Here is an 18,403-nt window from a genome sequence, read left to right as displayed (position 1 = left end):
ATTATTTGCCAGTCTGGAAAAAAAAAAGTTTTTTGAGTGATGTCTTCAGTGGAATCAGAGAAAAACTGAGAACCTGTTAGAGGAGCACAGATTTCAGTCAACCATGTAGAGATGAAGTGCTGAGGGGCACGACCATGAAGAGACTTCCAGGAAGGAGTGTTGCACTTGAAGCAGTACTTTCTATCTTCCTGCCCGATAAAGTGGGAGGATGTTGTCTTCATACCGTTGGTCGACCTGGGCATCTGTGAGCTTTTACCTTTCTGGTCTATAGACTCCAAAAGGTGTTGAGCCATGAAATCTGGCATATGTGTTCTTTACTGTTCAACAATGTGCAGCATGATGTTCATATTCCTGGCTGTTTAGTATCCTTTGTACACTTTGGCTGTATTTATCTGTGTAAACAACATGGAGGATTACCGGTTGCTAATGCTATGATAATATATGCTAATGATATGCAGCCTCTTTCTCATGCCTGATTGGCTTAGGCTAATCATGTGATCATATTGTGTTGTGTGATTGGCTATACCTACTTGAGCATTATTGAGTGAAATGGAGAAAGTGTGGATTCCCCATATCTATCAGCTGACCTCGGTCCCTGAACAGCTGGCTGTAGCTGATAGTGAGAAACTTCCAGGTAAAGAGTCAGTCTGTTTATAGGAACATCAGTTCAAGGCTGCAGTCTGATTGGTTAGCCTGTGATGCCGACTTCTGATTGGCTGAGCATTGTTTAACGTGTTGGTCAAGGATGACTCATGGCTATAAATAGTACAGACTATGACTCATCATTGAGCAATATTAAAGCCATACCTACTGCTCAGCAATATTGCTCAAATGGAAGCAACATGGTTGCCTTATGATTGTAGTGATGTTATACATAATACCTTGATATCAGCAGATTATATAGTAATATTCCTGCACACACACACACGAGTATCGTATGTAGGGCAGCAATGATTCACTGATATCGACTATTGATGTCGACTACAAAAATTAGTCGACGTGTAATTTTAATGTCAATGTATCATATTCTAAAACCACATTTGTGATTTTGTAGCTGCAATACACTACAGGAAGATATTTGGGGCAGTACTGCCTCCATTGTCTGCCAATAACAAGAATACTAACAAAGAATAACTTAAGTAACGTGAACAACATAACGATGGTGGAACAGAGAGGAGGGCAGAGAAAATGAAGGAAGCCCGAGACAGACTGTCAGAGGTGTGGGAGCATGAAAACAAAACAAAGCTGAATGCAGACTGTGCAGAGCAGAGCTTTCCTTCCACGGCAGCATCGCTGCAGTGCTGAGCGTTTAAAACGCCGGCACCCTGGAGCTGTGACGTCAGCTCTGGATGGGTACGTTAGTGCGTCGTAGATACCTGTTAATGTTTGTACAGTAATGTTTCTGTTAGTTTACCTGTCAGAGACAAGCTCATGGATGATGGTTGCTAAGAGTCGCCATTTCAATTATGTTAGCTAACGAGTGAAGGACAACAGGAGCAGCTATGCTAGCTCCTATTATTTTAATATTAGAGTCCATTCTGAATAATAAACCTCTGCATGAACTGAATCATCTGTAAACTGTTCAGCTGTTTTGGGCAGAAAAATATTTTTGATTTAATTTGAAGTCTTATTTGAACTTATGGACAGAGGCCATTTTTATTTATTTGCACATTATATTTCTGGATGAGCTGGAGGAGGTGGCTGGGGAGAGGGAAGCCTGGGCTTCTCTGCTTAGGCTTCTGCCCCCGCGACCCGGCCCCGGATAAGCGGAAGAAAATGGATGGATGGATGGATGGATGGATGGATGGATGGATTTTCATTTCAAAATAAAAACTGCATTTACTTTAATATGAAGTTTTTATTTGATATTTATTGTGATGGTCACATCAATGTTAAAATACATTTGATTAGTTTGAAACTCGTATTTTTATGGGTCAGTATTTTAATTGTGAGATGAGACAACAAGGTGATGTTAACAGGTGGGCAGGATTGAACAGGTGAGGTAAGATTGACTCGTTGACTAATCAAAAAAATAATTGACAGATTATTCGACTACCAAAATACTCTTTAGTTACAGCCCTAATAGTGTGATGTGAATACCTTGTAAGAATGCATTATGTCTGGCTTTAATGTTATAGAAAGACATTAGACCCTTATACAGGAGTGCAGCACGTACGTAAATGGAAGTTCTAGTGTTCTAGGATGTGGTTACCAAAAGGTATTTCCATAAAGGTTTAGGGCAAGGCCTCCAAATTAGGGCAAAAATAGTTTTGCAGAAGGCAATAAGACCTCTGCTGAAGGGTTTTCTGTTATGAAATGGGGCTGTAATGTTATCCTGACTTCTACATTTTATATTTTCATTAATGGTTGGATGATATCCCAACTGGTGATGGGTCTTGTTATAGGAAGTCTTACCAACGTGCTGTAACAAGACCCACGTGGATGCAAGGTGGAATGTGATGATTTTTATGTCCCTCTCATGAGAAAACTGATGCACATAATAAAGCCATTTAAAAATCACGAAATAAGTTTGCAGTTTTGTTCAAAATTTACAAAGCACCAGATTCAGGCCCTGGCCTGCGCTGTAGCCTGATGTGCTCTTTTACAAACCCAAACAGCTGAGTGTTGGCACCTGCTCAGCGTGATCAGCTCGTTCACTCGTGATGGCAGAACAAAGAAGTCGTTCTGCATTTTCTTCCCGTAGTGTAAACTCTACAGGGATTACGTGCAGGTCCTTAATTGAAGCTTTAGAAGCCACAACCATGAGCTGTGTTTTGTTGCTGTTTGAGAAAATTTGAACATAACCCATCCTTCTGTTTTTCAGATTGACTCTCTCACTGGCCTTGGAGTGATCAAAGTGGAGTGTGGTTCACAGTTTTCTGTAGCTCTTACTAAATCTGGAGCAGTGTACACGTGGTACGTACAGAGATAAGCTGTCAACTTTAGCTGTCGGAGCCGTTGGTGATGAGACGGCTCATTGCGGTGTGTCTACTGTGTCCTTTAAAGGGGGAAAGGGGACTACCATCGGCTGGGGCACGGCTCTGATGACCATGTTCGACGGCCCAGGCAGGTCCAAGGGCTACAAGGAAAGAAAGTCATCGCCATTGCCACGGGGTCCCTGCACTGTGTGTGCTGCACAGAGGACGGTAGGAATGACATATTTATGTGTGATCATGCTTTTTGTACAAGTTCTTTACCGTTTTCCGTTAAGTCCGAGCAGATCAGCTTAGTCGGGTTGGATTGTAGCTTCACAAAGGGTTTTGCTGCGTTTGGTTCAGGAGAAGTGTACACATGGGGCGACAACGATGAAGGCCAACTTGGAGACGGGACTACGAATGCCATCCAGAGGCCGCGGCTGGTGGCTGCACTGCAGGGCAAAAAAATCAACAGGGTGGCCTGTGGATCGGCTCACACTCTGGCCTGGTCCACCAGCAAGCCCACTAATGCAGGAAAGCTACCTGCACAGGTACTGCACTGACTGAATCCAACTGAAGTAGAAAATTAGCTTTCAGCTTCCAGTAGATGGCAATAAAGTTTTGCAGATAAAAGTGTGTATAAATTTATATATATAAAAAATAAAAATCAAAGCCAGATCAGACCAGACGAGGCTGTGTGGTGTGTTTCAGGTTCCCATGGAGTACAACCACCTGCAGGAGATCCCCATCATGTCCTTGAGGAACAGGCTGGTGCTGCTGCATCACATCTCCGAGCTTTTTTGCCCTTGCATCCCGATGTTTGACCTGGAGGGCCGGCTCGGTCAGACAGGCCACGGCCCCTCAGTGGGATTTGACACACTCAGGGGAATCCTCATCTCCCAGGGGAAGGTGGGACAGCGTGCAACTCAGACAGACAAGCATACCATGATGTGGAATCATGTGATCGGCACTAAAACATCTTTTTATTTTTTTCTTTTCATTTAAACAGGAAGCGGCTTTCAGGAAGGTTGTTCAAGCCACGATGGTGAGGGACAGACAGCATGGACCTGTGGTGGAGCTGAACAGGATACAGGTACTGTTAGAAATGCATGCAAACAACTCACTCACTTCTTTTTCCAAGTCCCCGGCCCTGATTACTGTAACCCCCACTCCCTCCCATGAGGCTGTGTTCCAGACTGGCTCCTGACCGTTACATGTGATGTCTTTCATAAGGGGATTGTTTCATGGTGTGAGATCTGCTCTCCAGCTTGTCTGTAGGGAGTCTTTCCTCCTCCTCCTCCTCCTCCTCCACCCCTTTCCCCTTCATCTAACTCAAGTTGTATCTGTGGTGAGAAGAGCTGTCATATCCAGCGGGTCATGCACATCAGGACTTCCTCTCTATCTAGCAGGAAGCTGTTAAGCCCACAACAGAACCAGATCAAACTGTAATCTCTCTTTTTTCCATTCTTCTTCACCCTGCAGGTGAAGCGTTCCCGTAGCAAAGGAGGTCTGGCAGGCCCTGATGGAACAAAGTCTGTGTTTGGTCAGATGTGTGCCAAAATGAGTTCTTTTAGCCCTGACAGCCTGCTGCTTCCTCATCGCGTATGGAAGGTCAAGTTTGTAGGTATGTCTTCACCCTGTGATGCCCACCCCTGCTTTAAACACTGGACTGTCAGAAAACTGTCCAAACTCTTTATGTTTTAAATACTCTACTTTTTTCGTTTTCTCTTAGGGGAGTCTGTTGATGACTGTGGCGGCGGCTACAGCGAGTCCATCGCTGAAATGTGTGAGGAGCTGCAGAACGCACTGACTCCTCTGCTCATTGTCACCCCAAACGGCCGCGACGAGTCGGGCGCCAACAGGGACTGCTTCCTGCTTAACCCTGCAGCCAAGTCCCCTCTTCACATGAGCATGTTCCGCTTCCTAGGTATAATCCAGTTAATCTCCCAGTCAGGTCTGGGGTGTTAATCCCAGATAAACAAACTTTGAAAATATGCTTTTAGTTTTAAAAAGTGCAAATATTTCATCTGCATTTTCACTGATAAAACACCTGGCCTGTTCTTCTTTTATTTTTTTCTTTTATTTTTTTTTAGTGCATAATTCTTGTTGTTTCACGCATCCTTGCACAGCTCAGTGTTCGTGTTTGATCTGTGGGTAATGTGCTCTGCCTTGCTGCGTCTGCAGGAGTGCTTCTAGGGATTGCAATCCGGACTGGAAGCCCTCTTAGCCTCAATCTGGCGGAGCCCGTTTGGAAACAGCTGGCAGGCATGAACCTGACCATCGCTGACCTCAGTGAGGTACGTGCACGGCCCCAGTGGTGTGTTTGTGGTTCTTCTTTTTGCTTTCTTTCCATTTGTGGAAACCACAACAGGAAGAGGACGGTGCGTTTGTTTTGCCTGATCATAAGCTGGAATGGTGAGTGCCCAATAAGTGGAAGAACCGTGCAAAGAGTCTCGTTGTTGGAAGAGTCAAAAAGCAGAGGGCGAGTGCAGCAGGCTTCCACGTATCCGGTGGTCAGTAAAATTTATGCAGGGCAAGCTCATTGACAGACTGCTGGCCTGTCTATGAGGTTAATGTATTAAAGAGCCCATTCTCAGCGAGAAGCTGATGTTGGAGGTTCAGAGCTGGACAAAATGAGTATTTCACACATGCGAGCTGTAAAATGCATTTAAGAGCATGTAAAATGGGATTCGTCCCAAACAGCTTCTTCACCCTCAACAAAAAGGTTTAAACGCAGCACTAACAATTTTGAATGCTAAGTCACTAATTTTTCAGATACATGGAAAGTACGGTTGAAAGTAAGTTATGTGACATTATTACAGATTAAATGACCCTCACATAAACAGCATAGATAGCTAGCCTTTTTGGGGTGGTGTTTGGTGAACGCTGCAACAAGTGGAAGAAGAGTGGAAGGAGTCTCTGTGTCGAAGGAAGCAAAAAAGGCAAATCAAAGGTAAAACCAGAGCGAACCTCAGATGGTCGTTCACTCAGAACATTCAAAAACAATCTTTCAGTTGGCGTTTTGGCACTAAACTAGTGCCACCCATTAGTGGGTGTTTAAAATGGTAAACAGTCAGATTTTTACTTGTTGCAGGATGCCAGCTCTGATGCGTGTTATACATCATCTGCGTGCTCCAGACGTCTCTTTGCTTTTGTGTCTTTCTGATTTACAGATGATTGTAAAAGGAATAAATGAGTCTGAGGCAGGAAATTTGTGACATAAAAATCGTTGCTGAGTCAAAGCCACATCTGTTCTCACACGAAGCCTGTTCAGAGCGCGCTGAAGCAACATGTTGATTCTTTTAAAGCTCTGCACCCCCATAACACTCCAACAGAGGCTCAAAATGTTACCATCATCCTCCCTGCAGCTGGAAAGGTGAAAGACTGTTATGTCAGATATCATACAACATTTCCAAACCACACGATGTGCATTATTATAACCTGAGGACAAACCCACTCTTAGACATTCCTCCTCAGATTAAAACCTAAGCCTTCCAGCAGTTCTCCAGACGCTTCTAGAAGCTCATACTGTGCTGTTCTGCAGAAAGGTTAAAATCTCTAATTGCTGAAGTGAAGGAAGTTTTGAGGCATAACCTCAGCTTTTGTCTCAGAGATGGTGTGAGTCGACTCCTGCCCTCACACTCTGATCATGAGCTCCCGAGCCGTCTTTGGGAGAACAGTGGAGTGGGAAAAAAGGCCCTTCTGCCTCACAAAGCTGCTCTTGTTTTGTGGTTTTGCCCCTGAGACATTAGAAAGGTTAGCTGGGAAATGAATTGAGCACAAGACTCCAAAGAATGGATCACTGCAGTGCTCACGGGAACTGTGTTGTGAGAATGTGTGTGCGTGTGCACAAGCGCACATACATAAAGATTGATAAACGTTGGGTGAAGCTCAGCTCAATTGTAAGTTTATTACAACTCCTAGTTGAGTGTAAATGGCCAGCAGTCATTTTCTCTGCTCCTTCCAGGTTGATAAGGATTTTATTCCCGGCTTGATGTACATTCGGGACAATGAAGCTACGGCTGTGGAGTTCGAGAGCATGACCCTGCCCTTCACAGTGCCCAACGCCAGTGGCCAGGACATCCAGCTCAGCTCCAAGTACTCCCACATCACCCTGGAGAACCGTGCAGAATACGTCCGCCTGGCCATCAACTACAGGTGAGAGAACACTCACTGCATACAAATGAGCCACTTTGACACATGAGCTTTGGCCATCTTCAGGAAAATCAGCTCAGGAAATCTTCCACAGCTGTCTGTCCTCACATTGAGCCCACAGCAGGAAGTAGTCTGCTCCAGATGTGTTCACTCTACATGAAATAGACAGTGGGGTTTAGGTGATGGAGGTTTCTGGATAGAGCGCACACCAGGCAGGAAACATGACGCGCACTTGCTGGGTGTTAACACACCAAAATATGATCTCTCATCTGACACCACACAGACTTTGACCTGGGCAGCTGGCAGGTTAAAGGTCATCTGATGTTTCATCATTCCATCAAGTTCTACAGAAGTTCAGAAGTGTGTGAAAACAACTTTACCTTTGTGACTGTTTCCCCCTCTCTGTCTGCAGGCTCCACGAGTTTGATGAGCAGGTGTCTGCAGTACGTGAGGGAATGGCTCGAGTGGTTCCCGTCCCCCTGCTGTCGCTTTTCACCGGCTATGAGCTGGAAACGATGGTGAGGAGAGCAGCTTCAGGCTGTGATGTCGCCTCTGTCCTCTGGCTGTGTGCAGATTTTACAGGAAGTGTTTCTTTCTTCACAGGTGTGTGGAAGCCCAGACATCCCGCTGCACTTGCTGAAGTCAGTGGCCACTTATAAAGGCGTGGAGCCGACGTCGCCGCTCATCCAGTGGTTCTGGGAAGTGATGGAGTCCTTCTCCAACACAGAGCGGTCGCTCTTCTTGAGGTTCGTCTGGGGCCGCACACGTCTGCCCCGCACCATCGCCGACTTCCGGGGACGGGACTTTGTAGTGCAGGTGAGAAATCTGACCGCTTACGTTGAAAACTGTCCACTGATTCTTTCACGCCCTGCATGCATGAAATGATTCACTCTGCGTCACCAAGTACCTGAACTCATGTTGTACCGTGAACTGCTGACGTCAGGTGTAGAACAGAGAGATGAACATGTGAAGAATTGTGTTCAAGCTCATCCATGAAATCGTTTCACATTTGGATCGTTTTGGTAGCACTTTATAAAACAGGCCTATTAAACATAATTTCAATGTATTTTATTTGAAATTACAAAGTATCAAATATTTGAAGGCAGGTCCACTAGAATAAGGGAGGAACAAGCCAGGTTTTTACAGGAAACAAAGAAATAATTATACTCGAATTAAAAGGTTGTAAGCAATTTTAAAAATACATTATTACCGAGTAATTTTATGTATTGCATAACTTGAGGTATTTAAGTAATTTTAAGTACTGCATATTTTCTTGGTAATTTTGCAAAAAGCAAACAATATTCCCCCCCCTTACATCGTATGTATGCTATACTTTTTTGAGGCCTGGCCCGGATTAATCTTTACATCTTTATTTAATATTCATTATGTTGATGTGCACGATGGATGTTCAGTTATTCAGTTTCCCGCACTTCATAGTTGGCATTTAGCAGGGATTTAGATCAGTTTGTTACTTCTGTTGTGTTCGGTTTTGGTTTTGATCATGATAAATAAAAGTAAATATATACATGTTGGAGTCTGTGTTCATTCTCATCACGCCCATCTTTGAGATGCACTCCTGAAAGTTGTGTTTGAACAGGGTTGGTGAAAGAAATGTTGTTGTTGCAAAAACCAACAACTGTAAAAACCTGACTTGTTTACTCCCTTATTCTCGGTTACCTAGCTTTAAGTATTTATAGGTGAATATAATTGCACTGTAATTTCAAATAAAATACACTGACATTCTGTATTCTTTATTATAAAGTGATACCAGAATCAGTCAGGAACATCTCGCCCTGATGTGCTGCGTTTGTCTGCAGGTGCTGGATAAGTACAACCCCCCTGACCACTTCCTGCCGGAGTCCTACACGTGTTTCTTCCTGCTCAAGCTGCCCAGATACTCGTGCAAACAGGTGCTGGAAGAGAAGCTGAAGTACGCCATTCATTTCTGCAAGTCCATCGACACGGATGACTACGCCCGCATCGCCCTGTCCGGCGAGCCCGCAGCCGACGACAGCAGCGAAGACTCCGACAACGAGGATGCCGAATCCTTCGCTTCCGACTCAACCCAGGACTACTTAACGGGACACTGACGAGTGGCAGGGAGTCTGCATTAGTCTCACCTGTCGATGCACACGTACATAGAAACACTGCAAAGACACAAGTGTGTGTGAGTGTGTGTGTGTGGGGTGTGTATGTGTGTGGGGTGGGGGTGTGCAATGAGCTTTAAAGCATTATAAGCTAAAGAGAGGAACAAACACAGGCTCACTCTGGGTTAGTTTCTGATTGTTGTGTTACATCAGAATTATGTACGTATATTATTCCAGCTGAACTAGAAAACTGGCTCCAGCCAACACTGTGGTAGGTCCCCCCCCCAATCCCGATTTGTGAGTTTCCTCTCTGTAGGTTGTATATAGAAGTTGATGTGCGACAAACAGTAGTGTTTTTGTTTCTTGGTAATGTTTCTTTATAATTTAAAAAGAAAAAAAAGTTTTTAACTTAAAGTCAGTGTTTCTCACTCGGCTCGGTCCGAGCCCGCTGAAGGGTTATTTTAAGACTCCCGTACCCCCCCCACGCCCCCCGTGTCTGTGCACCGTCTCCTTAACGAATGTGCATAATGCAATTGTGCCATGTATTCATGGAAGGTCTCATTCCTGCATATTAAATGTTATTACATTTCTATTAATAAATGCATTATAAACCAGTGTTTTGCTGCAGCAGTGACATCTTTAGCTTTTTTAATCTCATGTTTTCCGTGTGCGACACGAATCACTACAAGCTCACATCAAAATGACATTCAGTTCCCAGAGTTTTATTTCTGTCAAACACTGTTTTGTGGATTAAGGTTATTGCATAAATGTTGTTTGGAAAGAGTGAAAGGCCGGCCTCTTGAAACCACCGTCGTTCTGGTGGTTTTGTCCTCTTTTCCTTTGTGAAGCGGTGCTTTAGCCAGAATCCGATTTTCTCTTTGACTTCTCGAAGAATCGGACGGCGGCGGAGTGGTGCAGAAATCTCCCATGATTATTTTGTGGTGCTTAAGCATCAAGAGGGGCGGCGCCTCCCTCATGTCCTGGGAAAAAGGCGATCCGACTCACTCACGCAGACGCGAGGACACATTCCTCGTGGCGTCTTTAGCTGCTGTAACCGCTCTTAAACGTCTTCTGCATCGACTTCCACCTTGTATAATCATGCACAGTTAAGTGGAGTCACGAGAGGTAAAAAAAAAAAAAAAAAAAAAAGGCCTCTGTTTTATGAAGCCTTGAAGGCTTGGCTTAGAAATCATTAGCATTCTTTGTAGACTTAGTGCTTTTTTTCACCGAGTACAGTAGGCTGCTGGGAGTCAGGTGCTTTTCACTGCAGTCCAGGCTTAAAGAGGAGAGGGAGTAGGGCCGAACCCTTCATCTCCAGCTGTGTCCTATAGTCTGCAACATAATTAGAGGTTAATATTTCCTCCTAAATGACCTTTATTCATGTAGATTACTTTTTTAAAATTTTTTTATAAATGCCATATTTCTGCTAAAGCAGTTTAGTCGTAATATCTTTAGTTATTTTTATAGTTTCCTCTTTGGTTTCGGTTATTCCATCTTAGAGTTCTGCCTCAGTTGTGAATAAAGTGTCTCGATATAAATACAGCACGTGCACGTGAGTCTTGTCAGGAAAAAGTGGCGTCCTTGTGCTGAATGTCTTTTTAACACTACTTGTTTAGTGTTATACAAGAATAAATCAAATTTTCAGTCTTTCTGAGGGATTATTAGGATTAGAATTAGAGGCATGGTCCAGAGGAGCAGCTGAAGGGGGCACCTGGGGTGACACCAGCCCCCTCTGGATCCTGAAGCTTCACTGCAGCTGCTATTTTGTGTACAGAGGCAGAAATAAAATCATATATCAGCTTTTTGTTTTTTAAAAAACAGTTTTACACTGATTTTGTTTGGTATTCATTTCTTTTTTGGTTCCTCCTGTGCCCGCCTACTTTAAAATCATAGGAGCACCCCTGGTGGGATCAGTGCACTAACATGGTCCTAGCTGGACTTACTTTGGTCCGTGAGCAGGTGAAGCAGTTTTTAGACAGACATGAAATTGTATCTTTAACAGTTATATATAAGTCAACATAGTGTCCATGAAGCCAGTGCTCATCTGCTGTAAACCTGCAGGTTTACACAGTGGTTACGTGCAACTTAAAATCCAGTCTTTTTTTTTTTTTTACCGTTTATTACAGGGAACTGATTATTACAGCTAAGAGGAGCTGATTCGGCTTCAGCATGAAGCAAAAAGGTTCCCATGTTCATGTGAGAGTGTGCTGCATTCCACAAAACACCATGCTAAGCAGTTTAATGTTAATACCAAATCATAACATATGTTATCTCGTGGCACTTTACACAGAAAGGTCAAGACCTCATGATATTATGGGAGACCCAGTGAGCCTCTGTAGGGAAGGAGAACTCCCTTTTAACAGGAGGAAACCTCAGCTACCCGCAGAAAGGTACGGGGAGAGAGATGAAACGAAATTATTGGATGCAATAGGGTGATGTAAATGCATAGGGGGTGAAAAGATGGAGCTAAAAACTTTATGCAAAGTAGAGAAAGGTGTCTGTCTCCTGAACTGGGAGCTGGTTCCACAGGAGGAGGATCTGATAGCAGCAGCATGTGACTGCATGTGGGGGGAAGACAAAGGAGCACGATGGGCTGTCTCCAACTTCCAACAATCCTTTCATTCTGTTTCTATCATTCATGTTCATCACTGTAAATCCGCATTGTAAGACGCTGTGAGGGCCATTTCTGTGCCGTAGTGTTGCAGCGAGGAACACGTCAGCGACAAACGGGTGAAAGAATTTAAGCAGCCAAGTAAGTGAATAAATGAGGAATCTGTAAAGTCAGATAAATCTGTTCCCAGTGAGCACTTAGATCAGATAGGAACAGCACAGCCGTCTCATGGGCAGAATATAAACATGTGAATTAGTCTGTTGAGCTGAACAGAGCGGATCAGTGCAGTGTAACGTACGTGTTCACAGTGGCTGAAGTCATGTGGATCAGTGAACCAGCAAAAATTCCTGGAAAGGCAACACATGAAAGAGCGGTGGGATGGGGAGTGACGTGAAAAACGAAACACTAATCATACAACCGCGTCAGTGTCGATGAAATCAAAACACGCAAGTTCCTCTGAAAACAGCAAGGAATCAAAGCTCAAACTGAGGAATTTGAAGAATAAGTCAATAATTTTCTGAAGAATAAATGCTCGTCTTTGAGTGTGATGTTTACACCGTGCTGCATCAGCTCTTCTTCTGACACTCACTGCTCTCCTCTGCTTTCCAACACTTTGCTCTTCCTTGTTGCTGGTTTTCAGCTTCTAAACAGTTTGGACCACCCTTTGTCATATTTTTGGCTTCATAAAACTCCAAATATTTTCAGTGGAGGACAGAAAGGACTGCAAACCAGTTCAGCATCCTGATTCAGTGTGGAGCTGTGCTGCTGGATTGTGTGCGTACATCAGTCCAAACTTTACACCTCACACCAAAAAGACATGGAGTTGCAAACAAAAGGGTCAGATCCAGAAACTGACTCCAACTAATACTTTAAATCTCAAGATATTTATACAAGAGTAACATTTTGACCCTCAGGTGTTTGTCTGGGCCTCGTTCAGCCCCTCAGTTCATCCGGAGTTTGAAATGAGCTTCTGATTGTGAGGCTGGCCGTCACAGAGATTTCTGAGAATGAACTCCAGGATCATTCCCTGACCCATCCACAGCCAAGAGTGGAAAGAGCTGTGATAAAGTGAGTGTTCAGAGCAGTCTGCAGCTCACAGGGATTACTGTATATACACTGACCTCATTATTAGAAACATGGCGGTGTTTAATCTGAAGCTCCACCTCTGGAACAGCAGCTACATGACGGGAAATAAAGAGAAGAGCCGTTCAGATCAATTTAGGGACAAAAAGGAACTGCAAAACAGTTCCTGTTGAAGATCAACAGAAAAGTCCAGAGCAACTTCTAAATGCTCTCAGCAGGCTAAGAATGAACTTTGACCCTCAGATATTTCACTTCAGCATCACCACGCTCCTCAGCAGAGTGCGGACAATCAGATGTTGCCTTCACATCCGGTTTGGAAGCCTGTGCTGTGTTTACTCTCCTCATACTCTGTAGATCAAGAGGATCATGTGCCACCAACTCAGGACCTTCTCTGGCTCAGCAGACAGCTAACCAACCACTCTGAGAGCAACAAAGGGCGCGGCCAACCGCGACTGGCTCACAGCCAGCTCGAGAAGAAAGAAATCTCAAACTGAGACAGTTATTATTAACCACTATCCCCCCAATTTTTTAATAATAATAATAATACATTTTATTGGTGGGCACCTTTCAAGACACTGAAGGTCACCTTACAAAGTAAAAGCAATAATAATCATAGAATAAACAGAAGCAAGGAAACAGTAACGTAGGAACAATGAAATAAGTGAAATGAGAAAGCAGCAGCACGGGAGCAATAAAAGCAATTGGCTCATTTGATCGATGAATAAATAATCAAAGTAAAACAGAGTGTGGTGAAATCCCTGTAAAGTTGGATACAAATGAGTTTTTCAGCAGGATTTGCAGTGATGGACCGTCGGTGTCCTTTTACGGGTGTTGGCAGTGAGCTCCAGAGACGAGAGGCTGTGAGCGCTCCGTACCCCACTGTGGATGGGAGGGCAGCGGGTGTAGTGAGAAGTGTACGAATGGATGAGAGCGCTTCATACGAGCTTCATGTGAAAATGAAGCTGCTGTGAGAACAGAACAGATTCCCACCCAGACGACCGCTGACGTGTGGAGATCTGGTTCAGTGGACAGTCTCAAAAAGATGTCTTATTATGTTTCATTTTGCACAGATTCCTGGTCCCGGGGTTTGTGGGGTTTTTGAGTTTTGATTTAATTGTCGTTCCAGTCATGTTTTTGTGTGTTTTTGAATCTTGTTTTGTCCCTTTAGGGTTTCTGAGGTTTTCTTGTGGAACGACCTCTGGGCCTGTTTTTTTCTCTTCCTCCGTCTCATCTTTCCGTTTGCGTGGTCATCCTCACCTGTGCTGATTCACCTGTCTCGCTCCCCTCCTGTTTCTGATTTTGTGTCTCTTCCTTTGTCAGATGCCGCTGTTGGTTTCCTGTTTGTGATATCTGGACTTTTATGTTTTGAACTTTGTGTTTCAGCCACGTGTAGGTTCATTATTTGCTTATTTGAATGTTGCAGCACATCCTCCAAACCTCATGACACCCAGAACCATTTCCTTTTCCTGTGAGATGTTCTAAAATGTTTTAGTGCCATTAATTATGGTTTTCAATCATTATATGTGAAAAGGTCACAGGGTTAGCATTTGCTTTAAAGTTTGTACAGCAGAAAATCTTGCGACTCTAGGCCATGGTTTGTAATTTTAAAAAGCACTTTTAAACACTATGAAAAACTGTGGGATTCATGGATTAGATAGAAGTATACAGCAGGGTTCATACATGACTCCGCTCAGACACTTGGATTGGTCCCAGCTGAACATCACTGTGGTATTTGGTGGCTTGGGCTCACTGACACGACACGAGTGTGTAACTAAAGCTGGGGGTCGCCCGTGGGGGTCGTTCACATTCGTTTCTGCGTCACATGACTGTTGGTACGACCTGTCGCTCAGTCCTGTCTGAGACCAACACCGAGCAGTGAAACCCTCCTTCGCTCTGATCGGCAGTCACGGTGCTTAAACCTCCATCAGAGCCCCGGTTTGCTCTCCTCTGCTGTTCATGTGATTTCTCTGCTCTCGCTACGACGTCTCACATCAGCCCACAAGACCAGAGTGCGGCCCCCCCTCCCCCAGGACGTCTTCTTTGTGGAGCTTTATCCTCACAGGCAGCCCCGAGTCCAGACCAGGTGACTCAGGCTGCTCAATGGGAGACGTTGTCTTCAGAGACTTCTGAGAATGAACTCTGGAGAGGAGCGTTATTAGAAATATATATATTTTTATCACTGCCTATGTTCAGTTCACTGAACAGATAGTTTTCATAGGCTGGAGGTTTTAGTGGTGGGACTTTCTAATTACTTAGTCTGGTTCACTAGCTTTTGCTCATGGATGGCGGGATGTTAAAATCCTAATCTGCTCGGCTGTGTTGGGTCAAAGGCAAATGTATTAAGAGATTAAATTAAAAATACATTCCCTGCTTTTGTTGCAGCATCCTACAAATCCCTGAATTTTAATGTGTCCTCTGTTTTTAAAAATGTGTTGTCTGCATTTGAAAAAGAGAAACAAACACTAGTCAAGCTCGAAGAAAAAGAAGGGAACAAAACAATGAAATAAAAAATAGTTTTTAAATCAAATCCTTCTGCACGTTTCTGACCTCAGCTGCTGAAAATCCTGCTTCTGATGCATCGACACTTTTACTGTGGCTCCTTTTTTCTCTTCGTTTTTGACCTTGTGATTTTTTTTCATTTTGTAAGATAATTAAAGTTCACTTATGTTTTCAAAACAAACAAACAAACAAACAAACAAACAAACAAACCTGACTGTGCATTTTCGATGGTATTTAATTAAACAGTTTTCCTTCCTGCACTTTCACAAATTTTCAGAAAAAGTTACAAAAATTTCCTCCTTTAAAAAACAAACAAAAACTTTTTAAAGCTTTTTTCTTTTATTTTATGGAACAAACGTCTCTCAAAGAAGCTGCATCTCCATGATTTCTGAGCAGGAAGTTTATTTTATATATTATACAGCGATAAATACCAACCATTCAGAGACGTAAATCATGGTAACAAAATCTGCATTTTTGGTTTTTGTCTGGATCCTGTCTGTCTCTGACCTGTCTGACCCCTCCCCACCTTAAATCTGGGGGTCTGAGTCTCCCTGTTGTGGTGAGTTAGACTCAGTGGTTTCCACATGACAGCACCCCCACAGAGAAAAAAACTACAACTGTTCTAATAATCTACCACACAGCTACAAAATAACAGTGACTGCATTAAAATGTCCACATGAACATTTTTGGCCCATCCTACAAAACTTAAACGTACACAAAACGTGGCAGAAAAACTCTGTTTAGAGTAAATATTTTTATTTACTTCAATAAAATCATGAAAAGTTGCTTCCAGGATGAATTTGGAGAACGGGGGGGGGGGCAGACATGACAAGTTTGGTTGTAAGAAAAAAAAAAAAAAAAAAACTGGAGTAGGAGCGACTGAATGGGAATGTTTTCACCCTCCACCCTCCTCCACCCTCCTCCGCTCCTCCAGAGCCAGCAGCTCAGGAACATCTCCCTCCTTTCTGGGGAGAGCACCGCAGAGCGCAGGAAACATCTCGGCCTCTCTCGTCTCATCAAATTACAGCAAAAAGAAAGTTTCACCAGCTGCAAACATCATCGATCTTCATCATCAGCCTTTATTGGATTATCAGATTGAATTACTTCTGCTTTTTTATGCTCAACATCACAACTTCCATCATCATCATCATCATCATCATCATCATCATCCTGTGTTCAGTCTCATCGTTATCTAAAAGGAGTTTTCTGTCTTTATTCACCGCGGTGAGTTTGACATGTTTCATCTGTTCCCACCAAAATAAAAGCTGTGATTTAATGCCTGAAAGCGCCTCAGTTCCACCACAGTGTTGGCCTTTGTTTCTAAGCCTTATGTCCTAATTCTGCTCTATAAGCAGCGCTTTAGCTTTAGAAAAATCCCCTCAGTCATTCCACTGAGTTCTAGATGGATGTCTGCTGAATGAATGAAAAATACTATTTTATATTTCACTGCTTAGACTCCACCTGATAACAAAAATTAAAGGAAAATACAGGTTAGAAATGTCTGACTCAGATAATCGTGCTGCTACAGCTTTTCTTTTCCCTCTGAACTTCTAACTGCTGTGAATGAGGGTGGAGAATTTACGAAAGCAGTTTGTCTTTGCTTTTACACACAGCCTGCAGGCAGGATGTCACACAGACAGGCTCTTTCTCCTCTCTGAGGCGCATCACAAGCATGGGACAAGCAGAACACACGTAATGTGAGGCGTGACAACAATCACCTTCAAATGTCGTAATCATGAATTTGCATATTAATTGTATTCAGACTGAGACACCTGAAGAGTTGATTTCTGCTCCTGTGAGTGAGACATGTATCTAAACAATAAACTTTTTCTAATTAGCATATTTATATTAAGCCTGAAACTAATTTCCATCATGATAAGTTAAAAATTAACATTCAGAAAAACGGCCATAATCCAAAATATTAAGTTCTGTTCTAGAAATCCTGTTGATGCCACGATCCGATCAGTCACTGCGGCTCAGTATGAAATATAAAATGTTTGGGGTGGCTGACCGAGCGGAAACACACAGTATGACACAGATAATAGAAACCAAAGAGCAGTTTTTCGTTCCTCCAGCGTTGCGCCATCAGGACCGCAGTCTCTCCTTCAGTCACATGTGAGAAATAATCTCCCTGAGTTCATGCAGCCTGATGAGGACCATGTCTGCTGGCTCACTCAGTATCTGTGCTGCATGAAAACCACCATAAAGAGCTTCAGTCACACAGTGAGGGGAGGAGGATCTCTGCTCGGAGAGGAAATGTAGCTCAGCCAGCGTCTGGGTCTGCGTTAAAGCTGTGATGTAATACTTCATCACCTGAGTGCAATCAGTTTCCTTTCTGTGTGAAGCAGGAGTGGGAGAAGATCCATCTGAACAAAGAGCAATTTAGAGGTTTGACTGAAGTCACTGCTGTGATTTTAAAGCTGCTCTTTGGCAATAAAAATCACATGACCACTCCTATTAAACTGGGTCGTGATGACACCGTTGTGTTCTCTCTCTTAACTCTGTAAAACCTTTAAGCATTTTTGACTCATTGTTTTGGTTTCTAAGAACCAAACCAGAATAAAGTGGTCTGAGCTGATTTGGTGCCATCATGTAAATACAATGAAATGGAAGTGGACCTCAGTGTCAGCCTGACTGAGAGCTTCCACCTCACACTCATACAGGAGTGTCAATCACAAGGCAGCCATGCCCCAAAGCCCCAGAGCACAGGCTGCTTTGCTTGGCTCTAAACATGGCTGCAGATCATGACCCCCCCCCCCCCCCCCCCCCCCACTCCCCATCAATTCAGCTGATTTTTTTATGTACATTAAATTTAGCATATTTAATGAAGCCATGCTAACCTTTACCTTCATACTATGAACATTTTCAGAATTACAGGCCCTCAAAGTTCATCGAGGTGGGTCCAAATTTTGCACTTCTTAATTCACAATATTTTTACAGTGTTTTTGAGCCCTCATAGTTTCATAAATATCCACATGAAAATTTCAGGGCTGAGGAACACTTTTAAACTCTGTTGAATCAGATCAGTTTCACACCCACTCCAGTCTGTTTTT

General features: G+C 43.4%; 2 protein-coding genes across 5 annotated transcripts in view; both read left to right on the top strand.

Annotated features, from left to right (window-relative positions):
- The window catches only part of herc2 (HECT and RLD domain containing E3 ubiquitin protein ligase 2), a 59,685-nt gene extending 49,913 nt beyond the window's left edge, over positions 1-9,772 (top strand). For 3 of the 4 annotated variants that reach the window (XM_030728428.1, XM_030728429.1, XM_030728426.1), the window contains exons 80-91: positions 2,825-2,916; positions 3,007-3,146; positions 3,279-3,466; positions 3,627-3,824; positions 3,925-4,008; positions 4,398-4,539; positions 4,648-4,842; positions 5,100-5,212; positions 6,883-7,073; positions 7,483-7,588; positions 7,674-7,886; positions 8,888-9,160. In XM_030728428.1, coding sequence (XP_030584288.1) covers positions 2,825-2,916; positions 3,007-3,146; positions 3,279-3,466; positions 3,627-3,824; positions 3,925-4,008; positions 4,398-4,539; positions 4,648-4,842; positions 5,100-5,212; positions 6,883-7,073; positions 7,483-7,588; positions 7,674-7,886; positions 8,888-9,160 — 1,935 coding nt within the window. Of the gene's footprint in view, positions 1-2,824; positions 2,917-3,006; positions 3,147-3,278; positions 3,467-3,626; positions 3,825-3,924; positions 4,009-4,397; positions 4,540-4,647; positions 4,843-5,099; positions 5,213-6,882; positions 7,074-7,482; positions 7,589-7,673; positions 7,887-8,887 lie in introns of all 4 variants that reach the window. The other variant, XM_030728427.1, reaches the window with a different exon arrangement.
- A 6,558-nt stretch (positions 9,773-16,330) lies between these two features.
- The window catches only part of oca2 (oculocutaneous albinism II), a 65,857-nt gene continuing 63,784 nt past the window's right edge, over positions 16,331-18,403 (top strand). Inside the window, exon 1 of the mRNA XM_030727616.1 lies at positions 16,331-16,574. The gene's annotated coding sequence lies outside the window, so the exon portion shown is untranslated. The remainder of the gene's footprint in view (positions 16,575-18,403) is intronic.

The sequence above is a fragment of the Archocentrus centrarchus genome, chromosome 4 (genome assembly GCF_007364275.1).
Source record: "Archocentrus centrarchus isolate MPI-CPG fArcCen1 chromosome 4, fArcCen1, whole genome shotgun sequence".
Lineage (NCBI taxonomy): Eukaryota > Metazoa > Chordata > Actinopteri > Cichliformes > Cichlidae > Archocentrus > Archocentrus centrarchus.
The sequence above is the reverse complement of the archived record's forward strand: the minus strand, read 5'-3'. Positions and strand labels throughout refer to the sequence as shown.